At 33.8% G+C, this 21568-nt stretch overlaps 3 protein-coding genes and 1 pseudogene across 3 annotated transcripts; 1 reads left to right on the top strand and 3 right to left on the bottom strand.

Moving 5' to 3' along the window:
• Positions 1-217: 217 nt before the first annotated feature.
• On the bottom strand, positions 218-4633 carry LOC128182829 (uncharacterized). Its single transcript, XM_052851583.1, has 6 exons — positions 4151-4633; positions 2903-3000; positions 2080-2260; positions 1539-1739; positions 1063-1332; positions 218-956 (listed from the first exon to the last, which is right to left on the bottom strand). Exons 1-6 carry the CDS (start codon positions 4524-4526, stop codon positions 574-576), a joined length of 1509 nt encoding a protein of 502 aa, XP_052707543.1. The 5' UTR covers positions 4527-4633; the 3' UTR covers positions 218-573.
• Positions 4634-6067: 1434 nt separating this feature from the next.
• LOC128185934 (putative nuclease HARBI1) lies at positions 6068-7916 on the top strand. The gene is made up of 3 exons (XM_052855645.1): positions 6068-6435; positions 6908-7238; positions 7352-7916. The coding sequence occupies exons 1-3, from the start codon at positions 6226-6228 to the stop codon at positions 7828-7830; spliced, it is 1020 nt and encodes a 339-aa protein (XP_052711605.1). The 5' UTR covers positions 6068-6225; the 3' UTR covers positions 7831-7916.
• A 14-nt stretch (positions 7917-7930) lies between these two features.
• Positions 7931-11899, bottom strand: LOC128185933 (uncharacterized; annotated as a pseudogene).
• Positions 11900-13998: 2099 nt separating this feature from the next.
• On the bottom strand, positions 13999-19525 carry LOC128186373 (uncharacterized). Its single transcript, XM_052856175.1, has 6 exons — positions 19003-19525; positions 17929-18026; positions 17428-17608; positions 16922-17122; positions 16299-16568; positions 13999-16214 (listed from the first exon to the last, which is right to left on the bottom strand). The coding sequence occupies exons 1-6, from the start codon at positions 19382-19384 to the stop codon at positions 15820-15822; spliced, it is 1527 nt and encodes a 508-aa protein (XP_052712135.1). The 5' UTR covers positions 19385-19525; the 3' UTR covers positions 13999-15819.
• Positions 19526-21568: the final 2043 nt, after the last annotated feature.

Raw genomic sequence — 21568 nt, 5'->3', positions numbered from 1 at the left:
TGGATTTATATTGGAAATACACGTTTCAACATTTTTTTTTCAGTTTTCTTTGTTTAATGCCCTGTTGGATATTTGAATATCCAACTGATTGACGGTTGGATATTAAAAATATCCAACTCCTATCAGTTGGATATTTATATATCCAACACCTGCTGGTTGAATAGTGAAAATAAACGTTGACTAAATACAATGGAGGACGTCATAGAAGTTTTTTAACTGTATATAAATCTAAAATTAACATAAATACTTATACAACTACTACATAATAAAAAGCATTAACCATATGTTCAACATCTGAAAAATAATAGAATTCTGTTCAACAGTTCTATAACAATTATTTTATGTTCTTGATAATTATCACACTCTTTATATAACATTACCACTCCAGTCATAACCAGTAAATAAGCGGTAGAATCATAGTGATAATTAAATCGTAATTTTTTAAAATGTCTTTTCATCAATTTGACTTGCATTCAATTTTTTTTAACTTTAATGTGTGGAATTAAACCGACTTAATCAAATTTTCAAATACCTTTGTTTAAAATTAAATCAACTTATCCATCTTGTCAACTATTATAATAATATGCAACAATCATTTCGAGTTGAGGAGCCTTTCCTTTTCGTTTTATCTTTAGATTTCGGATGTGCTCCAGTCATATCATTGTAGATTTGTCTATCACACTTTGAGCATAACACTTTCCTCTCACTTTTGACCCGTGATTCTGCTTCAGTTTTTGTACAGTTTGTGTCGTTCCTATTAACACTATGTGCAACAGTTGCGATCTTCGTTGATGACGTAGAGTTGTGTCTGCTGGATAATGAGCTACAGTTGCTGCTTGCAGACAAACGATTCAGTAGTTGTTTCACAAAAGCTTCGCAATCAGACGACACGCTTCCACTTTGAGGTCTCATAGTTGTAATAGACTTTTGCACAGACTGAATTTTATCAACATCGCCTAATCATAAAAAAGAGAGAAAATATGAGTATGTAAATGTAGCTATTCAGACCCCCCCCCCCCCCAAAAAAAAAATGATGGTTTTTATCGTGTGCATTAATCATACCTTTGATTTCATCAGCAACAAATTGATATCCCGAATTCCGTAGAATTTCACATAAAACAAAGAGTCCGTCATCTTTGGTCATCAGGACATCGACAAGTCTATTAATCCGCTGATCCCTTGTTTTTGGCGCCGTAACGTACGCTTTTGTGACGTCACAGAGAACATGTTTTGATACCAAAGAAGGAATCAATGGTTCTGTCTGGATGTTATCAACTAAGAAAGTTAATTTTGATCTCAGGACCTTTCTATGGGCATTGCTCATTTGTTTTCCTGTAATCATATGTATAAAAAAATTTGTAACCAAGATAGGTTCTACGTTTCCTCGCCCCCCCCCCCCCCCCCCAGAAAAGACCAAAAAAATAACAGAATCATAGTTCATGAGAGATAGTGTAAAAATCCAAAGACTACAATTTTGACATAACTTTCCTACATATACACACTGTCAAATAATTTTGAAAATCATATGTGGGGCTGACCTTTTAGATTCACGTCACACTCCTTCAATGCTTTTATGATCGTTCCAACAGTAAGTTCCGAGGAATCCTTCTTTTCCAACCAGAAACGGATAGTCTGCCAAAAAGCCTCTTTTGTTCCATACTCTGAAAATCTTTCAACCTCGTTAAGCTCATCCTCCTCAAGATCAAGATAGCGACCGAACTGACGTATGATTGGATAGGCTGAAAAGTGCTGCTTTATAAACTAATACATGTATGTACATTTTTCTTTAGTATGTGATAAAACCTACGAGTCGAGTTTGAAATGGTAAATCAAATATATCTTATCAATATTATTTATTTATATCAATATCTAGTCGTACATGTACAACTGATGAAAATTGTATAAAAACAAGTAATAAAGCATTATTCTTTAAATATTAGCAGATGGTCAAATATGGTCGTCCATGATGATTAAAGCTATTATAGCTCATAATACTCAAAGAATGATTCCTTATTCCTAAACATCAACAGGATAGACAAACAATTAGAGTTGAATAGTCCGTATCAAATCTTGGCATACCAATCACATCCTGGTAACGCCGTGCCACGCGCCTGATGTCACTAGGAAACTGTCGTCTGCTTACTTTTCTCCTTAGTGCGGGTGAATCTTGAATTTTGTTGATGCCCTCACAGAGAGTAACTAAAGTTGTTTTAATGTCAATGAGTTGAAGTTCTGATGATGCATATTCCCCCGATTTTACCTAAACAAGACAATTAGATAACTCATATTCTTGGTACATTTTTTATTTGTACTACAAATTGCATCTTTGATTATTCAACAGAAAGTCTTAAGTCTAAAAATTTTAATGCCTTTTTTTTTCCTTTGAGAGTTTATCAATTCATTTGAAAAAAGAGATACTGACCCAATTGCGATAGATATATTTAGTTTTTCAGTTGTAGAACACTTTAAGAGTATCCATCCTTGCAGATTACCAGAATTTATACTCATAGATTATAATTGTCCTATTTCTTTAAAGTAAATCTGAGAAAAAGATCTATTGCTTAAGCATATGTTACATTTTTAAAAAATTCAGTATTCTATAAATACTGTTTTACATTTTTGACACCTATCTTATAAAATATTTAATATCTAAGTCGGTGTCTTTATTGTGAGTATTTCTTATCTCCATATCATATCATTGCATTTAAAATCTGTGCCACTTTTATAAAAAGCTGATAACCACTTAATTAGCATAAAAAGTATAATTAAACATAAATCCTCTATCATGTTTTTAGATTTTCATGCATTTTAGCATTAATAAATGAGTTTTTCTATATATTTCATTCTTATATTACCAATAATATTAATTATCATAACACATCAAATTGTAGATGGAACATACATGAGGGTATAACTGCCGTCCGATTTGTGTTTCCTCAAACTTCCAGATAAATCGTTTGAGGGCATCGTTGTCAAATAAATAGTTTGCAACCAGAAAATCTTAAATCAAATCAATAACATTATTAGCTTGCAACCAGAAAATCTTAAATCAAATCAATAGAATTATTATAGGTACTGATTGTTTGATGCGACAACTGCTCTCCACAAGTCGACAAAAACAAATGAGTATAATTCATTTCAACTTATACAAAATGTTTTATCTACAGATTTAATAAACAATTATTTACTGCTGTATAGGATATTTACAATTTACACAAATATTTATCTGTTCTAAAAACAGTGTTTCTATAGAGGGAAATATAATATTATGATTAATGAAATTTCTTTAGTTTAAAGTGAAAGTGGCGCAGTGAAACACTTTTAACTGGAATTAAAGATTTTGGAAAAGTTTACGCATATACTATTCCTCCTTCGTTAAAAGTAATAAAAAAAGACAAAAAAATGTTTTGTGTAAGTGCATGTACTTATTCCTGTCCCTTGAACGTGATCAAAATGTCCCCTTTAGTGTCAAATCATCTACTTATTCAATTTACTTCATTAAAGGCAACACCACTGCGCTTAGTTTAGAAAAATACATCATGTTTGTGCGTGTACTTATATTTTATATATTTTATGTTAAAGTTGAACCTACTTAAGAGCAACACAATATTTCCTGTGTAAATATTTTAAGAATCATAGGTCAAATGCATTACACTACCATGACTTTAGTATTGGAATTGTTCATTATCCCTAGATTTTATAATATAAATTTGGTTAGACAGTTTACGCTAAATATACCGCAGAGTGTTTTCAAATGCATTAATCTTGGTTGTTAACCAGTTTACATGAGTATTAACTCAAAAGATATTAAATCTATTTCTTATAATTCAATTCTCTGTCATCAGTTACAAAAAAGGACAAGTTTGCTTCCTCAAAAGGAACCAATTTTAATATTCTATACGTAACTTTGTGCTGATTGATACGTTTTTGCGTGTAAAAAAGATAGCAAGGTTGGTAAAAACACTTGGATACAAGCTGAGCATGTGATGAAATCTTATGAAGCTAGTTTAATGGTAGTATGAACTATGTAACTGTCAAGTCAGAAAATAATATCTTTAACAATCTATAATACAATGCACCATTTTTAATAAAAGAAGGTAAAAGTTATTTCAAACGTAAGACTTTGCAAAGACTGCCCAACTTGATTTACCTTTTTCTTTCTCCTGAAGTATCTGGAGAACTGTGTTCGCCAAGATGGACAAATCTTGATGCCATCTTACAAATTGCAAGACAGGAAATGGTGAGGGAAGTTCCTGGACCAAGTCATGTTGTAACACTAGAATTTTTCTCCCAAGATCCAAGGCAAGTGAAAGTTCATACAAATGAATGTCCTTTTTTATAAATTCGGGTGTTATAATGGCAATGAACACTTTACAGTCGAGAATTCGAGTTCTCCGACTCTGATAGTTACATTCGGTGCTTCCTGAAGATATGACGTCATACTGTCCAGAAGAAAGGCACTCTTTTATCATTTCGGCCAATTTATTGTCAGTTTTATTGCATGACATGTAACAATATCCCGACATTCTTTCAGTAAATTATCCTTTCAACAAATATGGCACATTAATATACAAAGTCAGTTCATCACTGAAATATAATAGTTCTGGTTAAATGCTATGCATGTTATGTTGTATCAAATGTGAGAACGGAAACCATGGAGAACTAACGGATGTAAATACAGTGATAGTGATTTCCGGAGAGAACAAAAATATCTATTATCAAGGGGAAAATTTTGAATAAAAAAACCCCCCTCATTACTCGCAGTTTCCATGGTTTGAGTATATCAAGGCAGACGCTCTTTTGTGCAACTTTATTTATTGTTTTACTTTCGTAAATCTATCAATAAACTAACTTATTTAAAATATACACAGTCGTGTCCGCCTGTCGATTTATTAATAACACACTAAATGTTAACTTTCCTGTCTCAAAAGCATGGGGTCACATATTTTTTTTTTGTTTGGGATAAGAGTAGATCTTCATGCAGAAATACTTTTTTTCTTTCAAAACTTGATCAGTGATAATAAAAATATTTTTCACACTTTTCAACCAATATTTAGTTAAATATAGTCAAATAAGTAATAGTATTGGAATTTAAAGCTATAAACTTCTGCAACTTCTTTCCATTTGGGAATATTTTTTTAAAAACCCCCACATTTACCACTTAAATGTACTTATAACTGATTAGTTAGTTAATGCATAAACTTAAAAAAAAGAATTCCTTTTTAATAGGGCCCGCTCTGCAGACGCCCTATAGTGATCAGTCTATCTGTCCGTCCGTTTGTCCATCCCAGATCTCTTGTCCGAAGCATATCTTCTCTCCTCTTGGCCCAATCTGGCTCATACTTCACCCACAGAAAGCTTTTGGGTGAAGAGTGTGCAGTGTCTTTGAACCATGCTTCTAGGACAAAGCTAAAGGTCATAGTACATTAATATGAAAAATCCTTGTCCGGAGTATATCTTCTCTCCCCTTGATTCAATCTGACTCATACTTCACTCAAAGAGTACCTATGGTCAAAGGGTGTGCAGGGACTTTAAATGAAGTGTGTAGCTGAAGGGTCAAGGTCATATTTAATCATGAAAAAATTCTATTTTTCAGAGCGTATATATTCTCCACTAAACCCTATTTGGCTCATACTTCACATAAACAGAGCTTTTAAATAAAAAGGGTGTGCATTGACCCTGAACTAAGTTCCAAGGTCAAATGTAAAGGTCATAGCAGAACTATATGAAAAATCCTTGTCCGGAGCATATCTTTTCTCCCTTTGGTCTAATCTGGCTCATACTTCAATTACAAAGTGCATACGAACAAAGAGTGTGCAGTGACCTTAAATGATGTCAAGCTCTAGGGCAAGGTCAAAGAAAAATTCTCTAAAATGCTTTTCATTCTATTGTCCATTATTTAAGTGGGTCCGCAGCACAGTTAAGGCTGCCAATAAACTCCGTTCAGACAAAAAGTACGGGAAATGTGCATTATGACATCACAGTATATTACAAACCTCGAAAGTACTTATTAATCTATTTATCAGGATCCGGTTGCATGAACGTTAGTAAAATTTAACAAGCCGTTAACTTGACGTTAACGTGACGTTAAAATTAACGGCGAGTTAAATGGGTTGCACGAACGTTAACTAATAGTTAAAGCTTAGTTTATTATCTAATTTAACTTAAAGATTTAACTCAAGTTACCTAGGTACATTAAATATTTAATTAAACATTAAAATCAAAATGGCGGATCTGTTGTTATTTGGAAACGTGTTTGTGGAGAAGAAAAAAAGAAACTACAGAGAGATAATAGAAATGACAGACTTGAGCGACACGCAAATCCGATCCCGATTTCGATTTCGACGAGATTCGATTACGTATGTTTCGGACATTGTGCGTTATGATCTGCAAAGAGCAACAAAACGTAGTCAGTCCATATCGGTGGAAATGCAGGTACTTGTTATCAGAATACATATTCATAAAATTAAAACAACATCATCACAAAATATTATACTACCATATATATATAAACACATACTGGACCAATTATTAAAATGCTAAGTTACATGCAAAGTGAGGTTTTATGCTTTGTATATTGCATACCTATAAATTTGACGCATCGGGCCGAGAAATACAAATCTCTTTTTATCCTTGGTAAACTGTTTATTAAATTGTTTATGAAATGAAAATTGTCGATCTTAAATTATACATATTATCAATGCAAACATCTAGAAAGAAAAAATGAAAACGTTAGCAAATATGAACGCTGTAAAATGACGTCATTTTTGATACTTTGATTATGACGTCAGTACTTTATAAATACAAGAATTGCTAACATCGATAATAGTACCATGTGCCCCCTCTGATCCTATTCAAAAACACGTGAAAAAATACATGTTACATAAAATTATATCAAACCTTGCAGGTTATGCTGGCTCTACGTTTTTATGCCTCTGGAAGCTTTTTGGAAGTTATCGGAGATACCATGGGGTTTGATAAAAGTACAGTCAGCAGGGCTATCGACGATGTTACTAATGCACTCATTGCAAAGAAAGATAGATTTATAAAATGGTCTAATCATGAGGAAATTTTGAAATCCAAGCAAAATTTCTTTTCACGGGGTGGATTTCCAGGAGTAATTGGCTGTATAGATGGAACCCATGTCCGAATACAAGCACCTTTTGAAGATGAGGCCGTGTATGTGAACAGGAAGGGGTTTCATTCCATCAATGTACAGGCCATTTGTGACCATGAAGGTACTTACTATAATATAGTCTACATATATTATCTCATTACAAATTGGTTAAATAGATAGTAAATTAAACCCAGATAGAAAACCTATCATAATTTTTCATAAAACCTTCAACAGGGAAATTCATTAACATTGATGCTCAGTGGCCTGGCAGTACCCACGATAGTCACGTATTTCGGACATCCGAGGTGTGTACCTTCTTGGAAGAAAACCACCGTGGTGTCGAAGATGGCTACCTCATTGGTGACAGTGGCTATGCGTGTTCTATGTTTTTAATTACGCCTTATCTACATCCTGCAAACCTGTCAGAGGAAGCATTTAATACGGCTCATTGCCGTACACGCAACGCTGTAGAGAGAGTCTTTGGTTGGTGGAAAAGAAGGTTCCACGTCTTGCATAGCGAAATCAAGATGAAGCCTGCAAAAGTCTGTAAAATAATTGGTGCCTGTGCCATTCTGCACAACATCGCCATATCTCTTAAGGAAGAGATGGATGATGAGGACGAAGAAGACGTCAACGCCGCTGTTCATTTGGCTTATCGGGGACCTGAGGACGGAAGAGCAATCAGGAACTTTATAACCAGGACATACTTCTAAAATGAATGCATAACAAAAATAAATTTTGAGAACCCTTCATATTATTTATGTAATGATTTAAAACTGCAACTGTTTTATAAGTAGTACATGCATGCTTTTTTTATTCGTCCGTTATGGCTTGTAGCAGGCACGTAGCATCGTTTTTGAAAGTGGGGGGCCAGACTCATCCAAAAAATCTTGACAAGCCAAAAAAAAAAAAAAAAAAAGAAAAAGAAATTTACAGTTTTCCAAAATCGTCAAAATCCTAATCCGTGGGGGGGGGGGGGGGGGGGGGGGGGGGGGGGGGGGGGGGGGGGGGGGGCTGGCGTAGTATATAACTTCAATTTCAATCCTCGTTTCCTTATTTTCATATCAATTTTTTACATACCCCAAAAAAGTGGGGGGGCCAACTTCATGGTAATTCAATTTTCTATATGTAAATTTTAAAAAATTTGTTGCTGCGAGAAAAAGTGGGGGGGGGCCAGGCCCCCCCCCCCTGGCCCCCCTGATGCTACGTGCCTGTGTAGTGCTAGCAAAGCATTTTCATTCTGAGTTACAGTCTGCTTCAGGCATTCGATCTGCAGCGCCAGCTTCGAATTCTGTAATTCCATATTCTGCTTCTCGAGATCCGCCCGTTCGAGGTCCTTCTGTAGCTTCATGTTCTGCAGATCGATGTTTTTTTTCTGACAGCATAGAACCTTGAAAAGGATCATTTTCTATATAAAATACGACATTGTAGTATGTGTCGTTTACTGCTGATCTCTTTTAAGTGTTAATAAATATATCATTTCTTATCCAGCAAATTAAAATCAGTAAACTACATGTGAGAATTAAGTACAATTTCCAACGACAGTATGAAACCAGGATAAATGTACAATGCTTATTATTTTACCTCATACTGCATCTTCTGAAGCTGTTCAAATGAGATCTTTCTTCTTTTTATCTCCACACGAGAAGTAGTTTTATCTCCTTCGCTATAATTTAAAAAAGCAAAGAAAAAAGTAAGTGGATTAGCTATTAATATAAATACATGTATATGTATAAAAATCTGTATCAACAACTGATTGCATGGTCACTCAATTCTCTTACTGGTTAACCTATTAGGAATTTACATGACAAGGCAACAGATTCTAATTAAAATTTGAATTGTAAAACCGCTCCTCTATATACAATACGCTTATAGTACTATATATAAGCGTACGGGCGGTTTTCTTAGTGTAATCTTAATTAGACTGAATTTAACGTAGTCTTGTAAAATTATGAACATACACAGTCATGTAAATGAACTATATACGCAGCATTCAAGTTGCACAATACCTTGCGATGTTTGGTTCACTCGTACATGCAGACTCAATTGCTTGTTCCGCTACTTCCTCCGTGCTAGGCGCCGTTGCCTCTTGACTGAACTCGAGGGTAGAACTGGTGGACTCGAAGGTAGAGCTGCTGGTCGAAGCGGGTTTGGGAGAGGAGGGCATCTCTGCTATAGCAGACACATTAGATTAAAATCAACACATGTAACATAATTATATCTTATTCGATTGTGTGTTTACCTCACATTGCTAGTGCGGGGATATTCAATGGATTTAATGCATTTTTTGTTCATGATAAACTTTGCCTATCTAGACCGATTCAGAAAACAATCCAAATAGAGGGGAAAAAATCTATGCATAAAACGTACAATTTTAAACTGTTTAAAACATTACTTGGATAGGTAGGGGAGACGATCAAACCCATTGGAGGTAGACTTCATTTCGATTCATTTGAGAGAGAGAGAGAGAGAGAGAGAGAGAGAGAGAGAGAGAGAGAGAGAGAGAGAGAGAGAGAGAGAGAGAGAGAGAGAGAGAGAGAGAGAAATGCAAAAAATAATAATTTATTTGGAGATGAAAGTAATGCTTCTTCAACCGTGTTCAAGTTGAAAAATTGTATTGAAGACTTTAGTCAACCCCCCCCCCCCCCCCCAAAAAAAGAGAAAACTTGTGATGCTCCTTTCTTCACATCTTCTGTCTTCTTCCTGAGAGCATTTCCAACTCCCAACAGAGATATTCTGCATTGAAACTGATTTTTAACCGCGTTTGTTAAATTGGTTTGTTAAATTGGACACCGCTCATCGACAGCCATCGTAAAAACATTCACATGGATGTTTATGACCGCACGGACTATATTGTTTGTACTGGCGCATATACAGCGATATATATTATACATTATAAAATACCTTTTCTTCCTTGAGTTGTGTGTATGATTTTATTAATAAATAGTTTTTAATAATACCAATGTTTCAATCACCTAATTTTATCATAATTTTGGTTTACACAGCTCAGTTTAGCAATGGCCCCACCGTTTTTTACTCTTTATACTATCGAAAAGGTTAGGTATACGCAAAATGAATACGGCTAGCATCCGCACAAGTATAGAAAAAAATCTTGACATATGAACGCATGTAAATAGATAAAACTAAAGAAAATTGGTAAATTCAAATGAAGCGTGTCTTAATAAATGTCTCAAAATTTCTTACACTTAGGTTAATTTTGCGAAAGGAATTTGATATATCTTTTGATTGTCATTATCGTCAGATTTTATGACAATCGATAAATTTCATTGTTCTAAATAAATTTGATAGTTTTGTGAAATCCAGCTCTGATTGATTAAGAATTTGACTTCAGAAATACTATGCTTATGTCCTTTCCGATATATTTCATTTTATCACATAAAATATACAACATGACTACTTTGTCATGTTGAATATCTTATTTGATGAAATGAAATATATCGGAAAGGACAGATAATTATGTTTATTATCAGTATGTGTTAAATTAATTAAATGTATACAAGTTAAATTGTTTCGTGTAGAATATTAGCAGAGGAATTTTTAGTCATAGTTTGTTTGATAAACTAAAGTAGAGTAGATGTTTTGTTTTATTGATCTCAATATTTTGTTCAGGTTTACAGTTTACAGCAATAGACCCTATACACATGTATTGCCTTTTGCATGGGAATACCCCTTTTTATGCCCCACTTGTGACGTCATATTTGTATTTAAATTAGCATTTTGATGTATCAAGGCTATGCGATCCTGAATTTGAATGGGTATCCAAAATTTGGTCCAAATCAACTGTTTGTATATGAAAGGATAATGATACTTATGCGTACTGCGGATCCAGTGACATTTAAGACACATCTGAATATTTCACTCGGAGCCTGTGATCATGTATGCAGCGACAATGTAAGACTTTCATTTTTGTCTATAATATACATTTTGTACATATGCGTATAATTTATAGTGTATGTGATTTGATTTGTAAGTGATGAATCATTGCATTGCAAGTGATAAAACAGTATGTAAGGACGGAGAAAAAATAACATCATTGGATCTGGAACAGTCTGAATCTTTGTTGAGTGTTTATAATATGACGTCATCAATCAGTTCGCATTGTCAGCCGACAATGTAAGCAATCAAACAAGCGTTGATTAATGGGGAAATTTTTAATTACTATACTATAAGAATATGAGTACACATAGAATTTTATTAGTTCAAGTTGATTCTAAACTAAGAACAAGTTTCCTGTCCATTTAAAATATACTGTACCTGATGTGGTTGGCATTGATGACTCGAACCCCCCCCCCCCCCAGCAATTCCGCTGAAATTAGGTCTATCCTTCATAAGGTCGATAATCTTCTCCTCAGCGGCAGTTGGGGGTTTTAGTGGAGGACCTCCGCCCGTTTTTCTCGCATGTTTGCGGGCCTCGGTGAATGTCTTTTTCGCCCCCTGTTGCGGGTTCCCCCACTTGAACTTAACCTGCTCTACTGATCTGCGTTGAACGCCCACCGCATTAACTAAATCCGTAACCTCTGCCCATTTGCTGTTCTTTTTTGCATTGGTAATTAAATTACTCTGCTTCGCCTTGAGTACTTCCTCATTTTTTTCGACGAAATCGGTTAGAATTGTGATTTCGGCCAAGGACCAGTTACTGCTTCGTTCTCGTTTGACTGCGACAGCCATTTTCACTACCGTAGGTAAGGTAACACGCGCGTGCAGACGATTTCAACACAGAGTTAACTAATAAACATCAATAAAATCTGAGTTAGCTAATTTATTTTTAATTTATTTTCGATCAACAAAAATTTAACTGACAGTTAGCTAACTAGCCGTTAAGTATTTAACGGCAAGTTACGGCATTAACTAGCCGTTAATTTAACTAACGTTCGTGCAACCGGATCCAGTAAAATTAACTTATACTAATCTTTTAATTAAAAACAACAAATGTTATTACTTACAATTTTGATGTCCGTTATATCGTACACACTGAAAAAAAAGCGAGATGTCGTTCTCGCTGTACTACAAAATATGACGTCATATGCTTCAAAATGACGCATAAAGTTAAATCATTGAAGGCTATCGTGCAGTTTTATAGCGAAGAAAAATAAATGTCATACATTAACGGAAAAGTATAAATGAATATTTTGTTTAAAATTATTATTAGTAGAATACTACCTATATATTCTTATTTTCATTTTGTTAAAAGTATGCATCGTATAAAGAAGCCACCTCGGTTTTGTATAAAATATCGTATATCTAAAATCTGAGTACCTAAATAAATCACTTAATTGCAAGGGCATACACTTACCTGATCCCGACAAACTTTTACATGTGAATTTGAAATATGCTATGTAACTTAAAAACTTCTACGATCCTTGTAAAATCTTACAAATTAATTATTTTTTAATGAAATTAACCCTGTGACCTTCAAAATTATTCAACATATGCATTATAAATTAAATTACGGTTTCTACTAACAAATATTCTTATCTTAAAAAGTTCGCACCGTTTTTCAAAATCTACGATATTTATAACATCAAGTTATTTCATAATTCAGTTGTGAATTTTGACATGATTATGCCCTTGCAATATTGAATTATTTAAATGACCTCAAAACCACAAATACATCTGCTTGTACCATGCGACTGCCATATCACGTGACCACTATGAACATAGTTATATATATAGTTTAGAAATATATTGCATTTGAGTGACTCAGTTTAACTAAAGTATACGTGTTTTCATCACAAAACTTTGCCCATATTTTTATTGACCGCCTTAACTGTACTGCGTCGTTTGAGATGGTCACCATCTCAATGTTGCCTAGTTGCTTCTAGTTTTTTTTTTCTGAAATGAGGATATCTTCATATTGAATCAAAAACATTTTAAACAAATATATTTCTCTAAACAATAAACATGCAGTTTGAATGAACGTGGTCAGAAATTAAGCTATTTTTTCAACTTTTGATTGTTAATTTTCAAAGTATACCATTGATCTGTCAAAATATATTGCTTACAATGTTTTAGATTTTTTTTATCAAAGATCTTTGTATGTGTTTTTATTGTTTTAAAAAAAGCTTAATATATGTCTACTGGAAAAAGTTTATATTTATTAAAAAAGTAATTAATTAAACACACTATGACAGATAATAGAGATTACCATATCTGATTCTGTTTCAGATAAATATGGTATTTTCTTTTCAACAAACTATTTGTAAAAATGGCAAATGGAAAAAGTTTGTTTTTTACTTAACAAAATATGTCGAACTCTGTATCTCGCTTTAATCTTATGTTGTAAATTACATTCGTATAAAGAAGCTTTCATTTGAATATCATAACTTGTTAAAGTAAAGCATCTACGGCAACTCTCGAATACACTTTGCAGCCAAAATTCAACCCTTCAAACTTTTCTTGTTTTCATAATTTTCTATTATTGATGGGACATTCTTTTTAACTTGTATAAAAACAAATATCATGAAAAACAAAATAAAAAGTTTAAATGATGTTGTGAGAACATGGAGTTCGGGTTAGTGAGTGGCAGAATGGTTGACACATTTTGATGTAAGTCCCTTTTCTTTTCCTTTTCGAATTTGATTAATTTGTAACATAACATACTTTTTCTTCAGACTTTGAACGCGATCGCATTGCTGTGAATCATTTTTCCACATAGTGAAGACAGGACAGGCAAGGCAGGACACATCTAGAAAGTAAAGAAGAACAAAGAAACGGAACTGTTACAAAGGCTAGTACCACCTAATCCTCAAGATAGGACACCTGCAGATTAAGATTTTAACATAGACTGAGGGCCACTTATGAAATCAATAAACAGGAGGAATGAAATACAGTGAACGTTATGGTCACAGAGGACCCTGGCTTTGCAGATGTCTTGGCACTTATCCTACATACTCAGGTCCAAATGAAAAATAAAAAATTATCTCAGTGGCAGAAACATCAGCACAGATAGGACTTAACATCAATATTGCCTAGACAAAGATCTTCAGAACAAACACGCCATCATATATGCTACGTTAAAAGTGGAAGGAAAAGAAATTGATCATTGAAAAATTAAAAGTACTTATTCATACTTTATTGAATGAACACAACAATCAAACATATTTTGAAAAAGTTCTTCGATTCCTTTATCATTAAAATATATGTTTGTGTAGACATGTAACAACAATCTGACATTACAATGACTGGGAGGCTATCTATTAAAGAAATACCACTTGAATCTCCTCGAACCTTCCATATGGTACAACGTGCAGTAACAACCAGTGTCATGCAGTATACACTTGACATCCCCTTTATCACATGATCACTGTCGGTCTCACTGCATCAAGGGTTTTCCTTTTACGCAGTCCTTGATATGCACACTCGTTACGGAAGTTGAGTTGATTTGAATGACATCGTTTTATATATCAAAAAATGAAATATTCCTAGTCGGGGAATTAAATTACTTGGTTTTATTGAATGTGTTAACAGTTCAAATTTGTTTTATAGATATTGAAACAAGACAAGACTACATGAACATTTATCATTAAATAGGGAAAAAGATTGCAAAGTATTAGTATATCGTACAATGTTCAGAATAGCATATGGCCCGTTATAATAAACTAATTTAAACGCTACAAACCAAACTTTAAACATTTATTTAAAAAAATATTTTGTTGTTGTAGTATCATTAATAACCCAAAACTCGATCAATGATGCTTTCCATTTTACTCAAATTTCTCCAAAATCATAGCACAAAATAGCCAAACAAAATTAAGAATCAGTGAAAATGTTTATCTCGGGATGTAATCACTCTCATACTCAACTTTAGAAAGGATGTTTTCACCAGAAGCAAGTGACACATCCATATCGGTCCGATCTTCTGGTAACTGATTTCACTTTCAGTTTAAATTTTTGTTTAGTTGCTGGATTAGGATTAACAAAATTTTTAATGACTTGTGAGTCAAAACATGAACTACAAAAGAAAGCAAAATACTTATTGCTTTCTGAATGTCGCAGTCTTCTGGCTATAAAAATTAATTTATTTAATTTGGGTGTACTTTTAGTCTCTGAACGTATCCATAAAATTATATAACCATTAAAACCTTTTCTTCGATATGTAAAGAAACGATTTTTTAAAAATATATAGACTTCTTTATAAACACATATTGGACACATATCTCATTCAAGTAACAGTTCTAAAGTATTTTTGTTCGTTACCACATTTTCAATTTTAAATGCAGGCTGCCGGTTAAGAATTTGATTTTATACATTTGAATAACTTTTATAGCATTCTCCTCGTCAATAATTTTTTCATTGAAACCTACATCGATATCACTCTTCTGTCCCATTAATTCTTTTGATCAAGGCTTGAACAAGGAATCCTCTAACTGTCGTGGTGTTGCAAAGTTTTATCACAAAGTGCCATTATATTTGTATTTTACGAAATCATGGGTCATTCACTTTTGTTGAAAACATATTTTGTGGAGAGGATGAAGTTCAATTATTTTTTACGTACAGATTGGTTTGAAAACTGAAGAAAAATGTTTTCTATTTATTCTTTAATATTGAAAATGAAACATTTTAAGAATAATGAACGGTTTTGTCTCCAACTAACGCTTTGGTTTTGTTTTATGTACAATAAATGAGAAATAATGAATAATGGAGATAATATCTTTAACACAAAATGGAGAAATAAGATGAAATTACGATAACGAGCAACCGTTGACACAGTTCAATGAAGAAGTCCCTTTTCCTTTCCTTTCAAATTTTTGATTGGCAACATTGGAATCATTGTTTACTTTTCTTTCATACTTTGAACGAGAGGTTTTTGTTTTTTCACTTTTGCCTTTTGAGATTGTTTCAATATTATCAACGCTTTGGTCGCTGCTTACACTGGGTGCTATGGTGGCGATTTTCGTTGATGACGTTGAATCTCGTCTGCTGAACACTGAACTGGTACTGCTGGCCTTAGACAGGCGGTGTTCGTCAATGATTTGTTTAACGTATAATTCAGGGTCAGAAGCTGTTGCAGACGACATGCTGCGAGGTCGCAGGACCGCTACTGGTTTCCCCACAATCGGGTCGTGTTCAACACCAGCTTTAAAAAGAAAATAGAAAACTTAATGTTTTGCAGAGGCATTAACTCTCTGAGATTTACATAGCTAATCATTCGTTTGCTTACCTAGAATTTCATCAGCTACAAATTGATATCCTGTTGTCCGTAAGACTTCACAGAAAACAAGGAGCCCCTTCTCTTTGGTCATCAGGACATCGACAAGTCTATTGATCCGCTGATCCCTTGTTTTTGGCGCCGTAACGTACGCTTTTGTCACGTCACAGAGAACATTGCATGACATTAACGAAGGAATCAATGGTTCGGTCTGGATGTTTTCAACTAAACAGGCTAACTTTGATTTCAAGACCTTTCTGTGGGCATTGGACATTTGTTTTCCTGTAAATGATAATCAAAAATTAGTATTGAATTCATTTTTGTGTAATCAGAAATGCGAAGGCATGACTCAATTACACATGTGGAGTGGTCACCTGTATGCATGAAAATCATAGATTAAAACAAAATTCCTACTGATTTAATTTCATAAAAAAAAAACAAGCAAGAATTATTTAAATGAAGTTCTGATATTTTATGATTTGCCGCTGTTTTGATACTCAACCTTTAGGATGAAACATAATTTTGCACCTAAGCTGCACACATTTCTCATTTGTTGCAATACCCTAAGTACAAACAATATGATTAGAGTACATGTACCGGTGTAGACTGTATTGAGCCCAAATGATGTGACTAACCTTTGAGATTCACATCACATTCCTTCAATGCTTTTATGATTGTTCCAACAGTGAGCTCTGACGAGTCTGTCTTTTCCAGCCAGAACCGTATCGTCTGCCAAAATGCCTCTTTTGTTCCATACTCTGAAAATTGTTCTACTTCATCGAGTTCGTCCTCCTCCAGATCCAGATAGCGACCGAACTGACGAATTAATGGATAAGCTGAAAAGTGCAAACATCCTGGTGTTTTACATACTAAGAGAGTACTTTTTCCTCCTAACTTTAATAAATATTTTGTCTGCAACTGAATGAGCGTTACCGTTATATTATTGTGTATTTTGAAAATTAATAAGATTGTTTGTTATCCCCCATTTTCTTTCTGTTTGCCCTTCACAATACTGTTATACATAATGTTAATAGGTTTTTCTGTACTTTTTGGTTTTGATACCCTAAAGAAAACTGAACTATTTTAAAACTGATTAATAATTTCATTAGAAATTATGGTTTAGAGCCCAATTCTACTATACCTATAACATCCTGGTAACGCCGTGCCACGCGCCGGATGTCACGTGGAAACTGTCGTCGGCTGACCTTTCTCCTAGGTTGGGATGTTTCTTGAATTTTGTTGATGCCCTCACATAGTGTGATAAGGGTTGTTTGAATGTCTCGAAGTTGAAGTTCTGATGAAACATATTCTCCTGATGTCACCTTAACGTGAATACACAAAGCCGGTTTATCCTACACGTGTTTTATTTGACATATTTTTTTAAATTTTGTGTCATCTCTGAAAGTTCAAAGATATCCAAAAAAACTTTTCCCCCAAAAAATTCCATTATGTTTAAATAACCATTTAAAAATATCCAAAGATACCAATAATTGATCTTAAAAACAAATTGAAAATATTTTTATACTGTAATATGTCGGTATTTGAATACGTTTCCAAAGAATTTCATGTTAAAGCACAATGACCTAAGTCATGGGCATCTGTAACATCATTTGCAAACAGGTATTTATAGATTATGGATTACGTGTTGAGAGAGCTGCTCCCCGATTTTCGTTTCCTCGAACTTCCAGATAAACCGTTTTAAGGCGTCATTGTCAAAAAAGCAGTCTTCCAAAAGGAACTCTAAAATAAAACCAGATTTAAAATGGTAATGAGCATGCATTTAAACTTTCGATACATTGATCAGCTTCTGTAGCTTTTGTACTGAGAATAGATCTAGCAGTGGTTGTCTATATTTTCTATGATTAGTCCGAAATGGCTGACGTTTCCCTGATTGACGATTTTGATATATGCCAGGAAAAAATTTAAAATATCAATCGTTAAAAAGGCCAGAAAAACGTCAGATATTTCGGACTAAACTTGATTATGTTTATTTCCAAATCCACACTAACCTGTAAAAATTGTTTCCTGTATCAGTACGGACACTCAATTTGAGATTGATCAATTTTATTCATTGATTATCTATAATACTTTTAAAATCAACAGAGGTAGAAGGTACTGGCTACAAAAGCTGATTAATCATTCCAAAGAACCATTTAAATAAAATTCTTTGAACATCCTTGCTTTGGTAAAATTTTTAAGATTTAGCAAACAGAATATACCTTAGGGGACATTTTTGTTACAAAATAACATCTATTTATAAAAACAGCTCATACTGCTGCTACAAATTACTCTTGATCCCTTGTTAAATGGTGCACACATCTAAATATACATTATTCATGAATTGGTATCTAGGAGAAAATTGCGCAATATGATTCATTTTTTTTTCGTCCATTTATTATTTTTAAAATCATAGGTATTATGAATAAATGTTTTGGTATTTTATTATTAATGACAAATCCAATAAACAAAATAATAACATATATAATTGAGTATGTCAACGTAATACACTGCATATATCACCGAAATTTAAAGGTAACTTTCTCTTCATTCAACAGAGTTAGGATTTTCCAAACTAAATTTAGAGGAAGTAAACTTTGTTTACGTTCCTACCCAACAAATATTGGGATGGGCACCGACGCAGCCAGACTGAACTAGACTGTTCCCATGTCCACTTTACATCAAGTTCTAATATTGATCTGTATATACGTGAATTTACCTCTGTTTTGATCCTCAAGAATTTTATAAACCTTTTCTGCCAAAAAATCTGATTCTTTGCACCATCTTACAGATCGTAAGTTTGGAAATGGCGCGGGAAGTTCTTGAACTGTGTCATGTTGTATCACGATGATTTTTCTCTTCAGATCCAATGCAAGTGAAAGTTCGTACAAATATATGTCACATTTAACGAACTCAGGTGTTATAATGGCTATAAACACTTTACAGTCGAGAATCTGAGTTCTCCGAGTCTGATATGAAATGTAATCATCGGTCGCGGATGAAATGATGATGTCATAGTGTCCAGAGTATAGGCGCTCCTTAATCCCTTCAGCCAGTAAAATTTCAGCTTTTGAACATGCCAAGTAACAATATTCAGACATTTTAGTTCATATAGTAATTCTCCAAAATCAAAGTTTGGACGTTCACCACTCCGTTAAACCCCGGCTCGCCAACCATGTCATTTCATTCATAAACTTATTCATTCATGTTTTTTGTCAGCCACGTGGTATTTACAATGTGTGGGCGGTGCTTCGTCTTAATGAAAAAGGTACCATGCACGGATCAAGGATTTAAGTTGGCATGTAAACAAAATAGGTGCGCCGTCGTCTGGAGTACTGAAAACGTCGTTCTAGAATTGATACGTTATAATTTGTGGAAATAAAGACATTGGACCGAGGGTATGTCAAGTTGAATGGATTGTTACATAAAATGTTGTAGCTCTTGGTGAAATTTCGGGTGATAATTCCTCACACCTGAATCTAATTGCCTGCCAAATTTGAAACGAAATGAACCATATTGAAGAAAGTTATCCACTCCAGCGGCATCAAATCCTCGACTCAGTACTATTATATAAATAGTGCCTGTTTGGGAGGGTAACAGTTGAAATTGACACCCCGAGAAAACCATTGTCAACCGACGCGAAGCGGAGGTTGACAATGGTTTTCGAGGGGTGTCAATTTCAACTGTTATCCTCCCAAACAGGCACTATTTATTTTGTTATACTGAATGTCTTTTTTAAAAATCTTAAGAAAATTTTACTGCTTTTATATAGGAATAACGTGAATTCTACACCGAACCGTACGCGCATAATTTTCGCGCATGTAACATTTTTTAATGTTACCCGTTGCCAAGTGCGTTGCTAACGCTGAGGGTAATAGTAAATATTATTAACTGCGTCTTAACCAATCAGATTTCAGTATTTAACATGAAAGTATAACAATAACATATAACAGCAAGCCATTGTGATTACAAATCTTTCACTTCCCAGAATGACTCGAAAACATTTCCTTACACAGAGATCGATACCTCATTTCAAAACGATACACTGTGATGATGAAATCAATACTAAAATGGTATCCTACAGTATACTACGGTGAAATCAAGTTCTACATACCATCACTAACGGTACATGTACTGATATAATGGTTGAAAACATAGAGCATTCATGTACATCTATAAACATAATATGCATCTTAATATTATATAATTAGTAAACACCCATGAATAATATGTCAAAATATAAACAAACACTTTAATACGCATTGCATGAACCGTCATATGACAGATAAATGAAATCGATCTTGATGAATTATTCATATATTAAGACAAGCAATAGTGACACTATTTCTATACTTAGTATTTAAGCTGCTTAATGGAATGACACACGAAACACTATCAGAACCACTGTTGTGAGTGTAGTAGACATATAATGTAGATTCCTTATTTTACGCCAGTTATTATTTCCGCGATTCCACCGTTTGGCATCAAATCGCGAGAATATAAAACCGCAAATGCCAATGATTTATCATAGTTTCATTAAGTTTACATCCGTCAGAATATTGATTTTCAAGCTTGCCAGACTTTAAAATACGCAAGATGCGCTTTTCGCGATTTTTACGCGAAATAACTTCCTCGCATTTACAGTATATATATAAAGTACTTGTATGTCACAAAACTCTTCTTTGTGAACCGCTAAACTATAAACACGCGGATCCAGGGTTTTATGTTTGGGGGGTGTATGTCGATGGATTTTGTACAAAACGGGTGCGCCGCCGTCTGAATGTGCCCCTGTTATACGTTAAATACACGGCTTTTCAAAGCAAATAAATGTGACAACAATCTATAAATAGCGAACAAATAAATAAATGTCAATTTATCGACATGCGGAAATACAATCGCTCAAAATCTTATTTATTGTACCAGTATTAGTTTGATTTATGAAGAAGTTACCATGTGATGAAAACGTAGTTATCAGTCCACATTTTATGACCGATAAATACATAAGTACATAATTACAGTTGATACATACTCATTCACATTACTTATTTCATAATTAATACATTAAATTTTAATTTTACTGACTTATTATTTTCAATATCATCGACGTGCAATTCACTGTCATTAAAAATTGATACAGTAAAAAAATTTAAAGCAGACAAAACTCCAATTAAGCAAACAATTTATTACACATCCACATGTACAAACATATCACAGATTAAATGACTGCAAATAAAAGAAAACAGTTAATGGAAGGAGCAGCAATAAAGCAAATGTGGATATATTAA

The sequence above is a fragment of the Crassostrea angulata genome, chromosome 5 (genome assembly GCF_025612915.1).
Source record: "Crassostrea angulata isolate pt1a10 chromosome 5, ASM2561291v2, whole genome shotgun sequence".
Lineage (NCBI taxonomy): Eukaryota > Metazoa > Mollusca > Bivalvia > Ostreida > Ostreidae > Magallana > Magallana angulata.
Note: the sequence above shows the minus strand (reverse complement) of the source record. Positions and strands in the feature narration are given on the sequence as shown.

Excerpts from the sequence above, each read along its gene's own strand:
- LOC128182829 (XM_052851583.1), bottom strand. The coding sequence starts at position 4,526 with ATGTCGGGATATTGTTACATGTCATGCAATAAAACTGACAATAAATTG. Across the intron at positions 3,001-4,150 it reads ACTTCAGGAGAAAGAAAAAG|ATTTTCTGGTTGCAAACTAT; the intron begins GTAAATCAAGTT and ends ATTTGATTTAAG. Across the intron at positions 957-1,062 it reads TGTTGCTGATGAAATCAAAG|GCGATGTTGATAAAATTCAG; the intron begins GTATGATTAATG and ends TTTTATGATTAG.
- LOC128185934 (XM_052855645.1), top strand. The coding sequence starts at position 6,226 with ATGGCGGATCTGTTGTTATTTGGAAACGTGTTTGTGGAGAAGAAAAAA. Across the intron at positions 6,436-6,907 it reads CCATATCGGTGGAAATGCAG|GTTATGCTGGCTCTACGTTT; the intron begins GTACTTGTTATC and ends CAAACCTTGCAG. Across the intron at positions 7,239-7,351 it reads GGCCATTTGTGACCATGAAG|GGAAATTCATTAACATTGAT; the intron begins GTACTTACTATA and ends AACCTTCAACAG.
- LOC128186373 (XM_052856175.1), bottom strand. The coding sequence starts at position 19,384 with ATGTCTGAATATTGTTACTTGGCATGTTCAAAAGCTGAAATTTTACTG. Across the intron at positions 17,609-17,928 it reads GGGAGCAGCTCTCTCAACAC|GTGACATCAGGAGAATATGT; the intron begins GTAATCCATAAT and ends ATTCACGTTAAG. Across the intron at positions 16,215-16,298 it reads TGTAGCTGATGAAATTCTAG|CTGGTGTTGAACACGACCCG; the intron begins GTAAGCAAACGA and ends TTCTTTTTAAAG.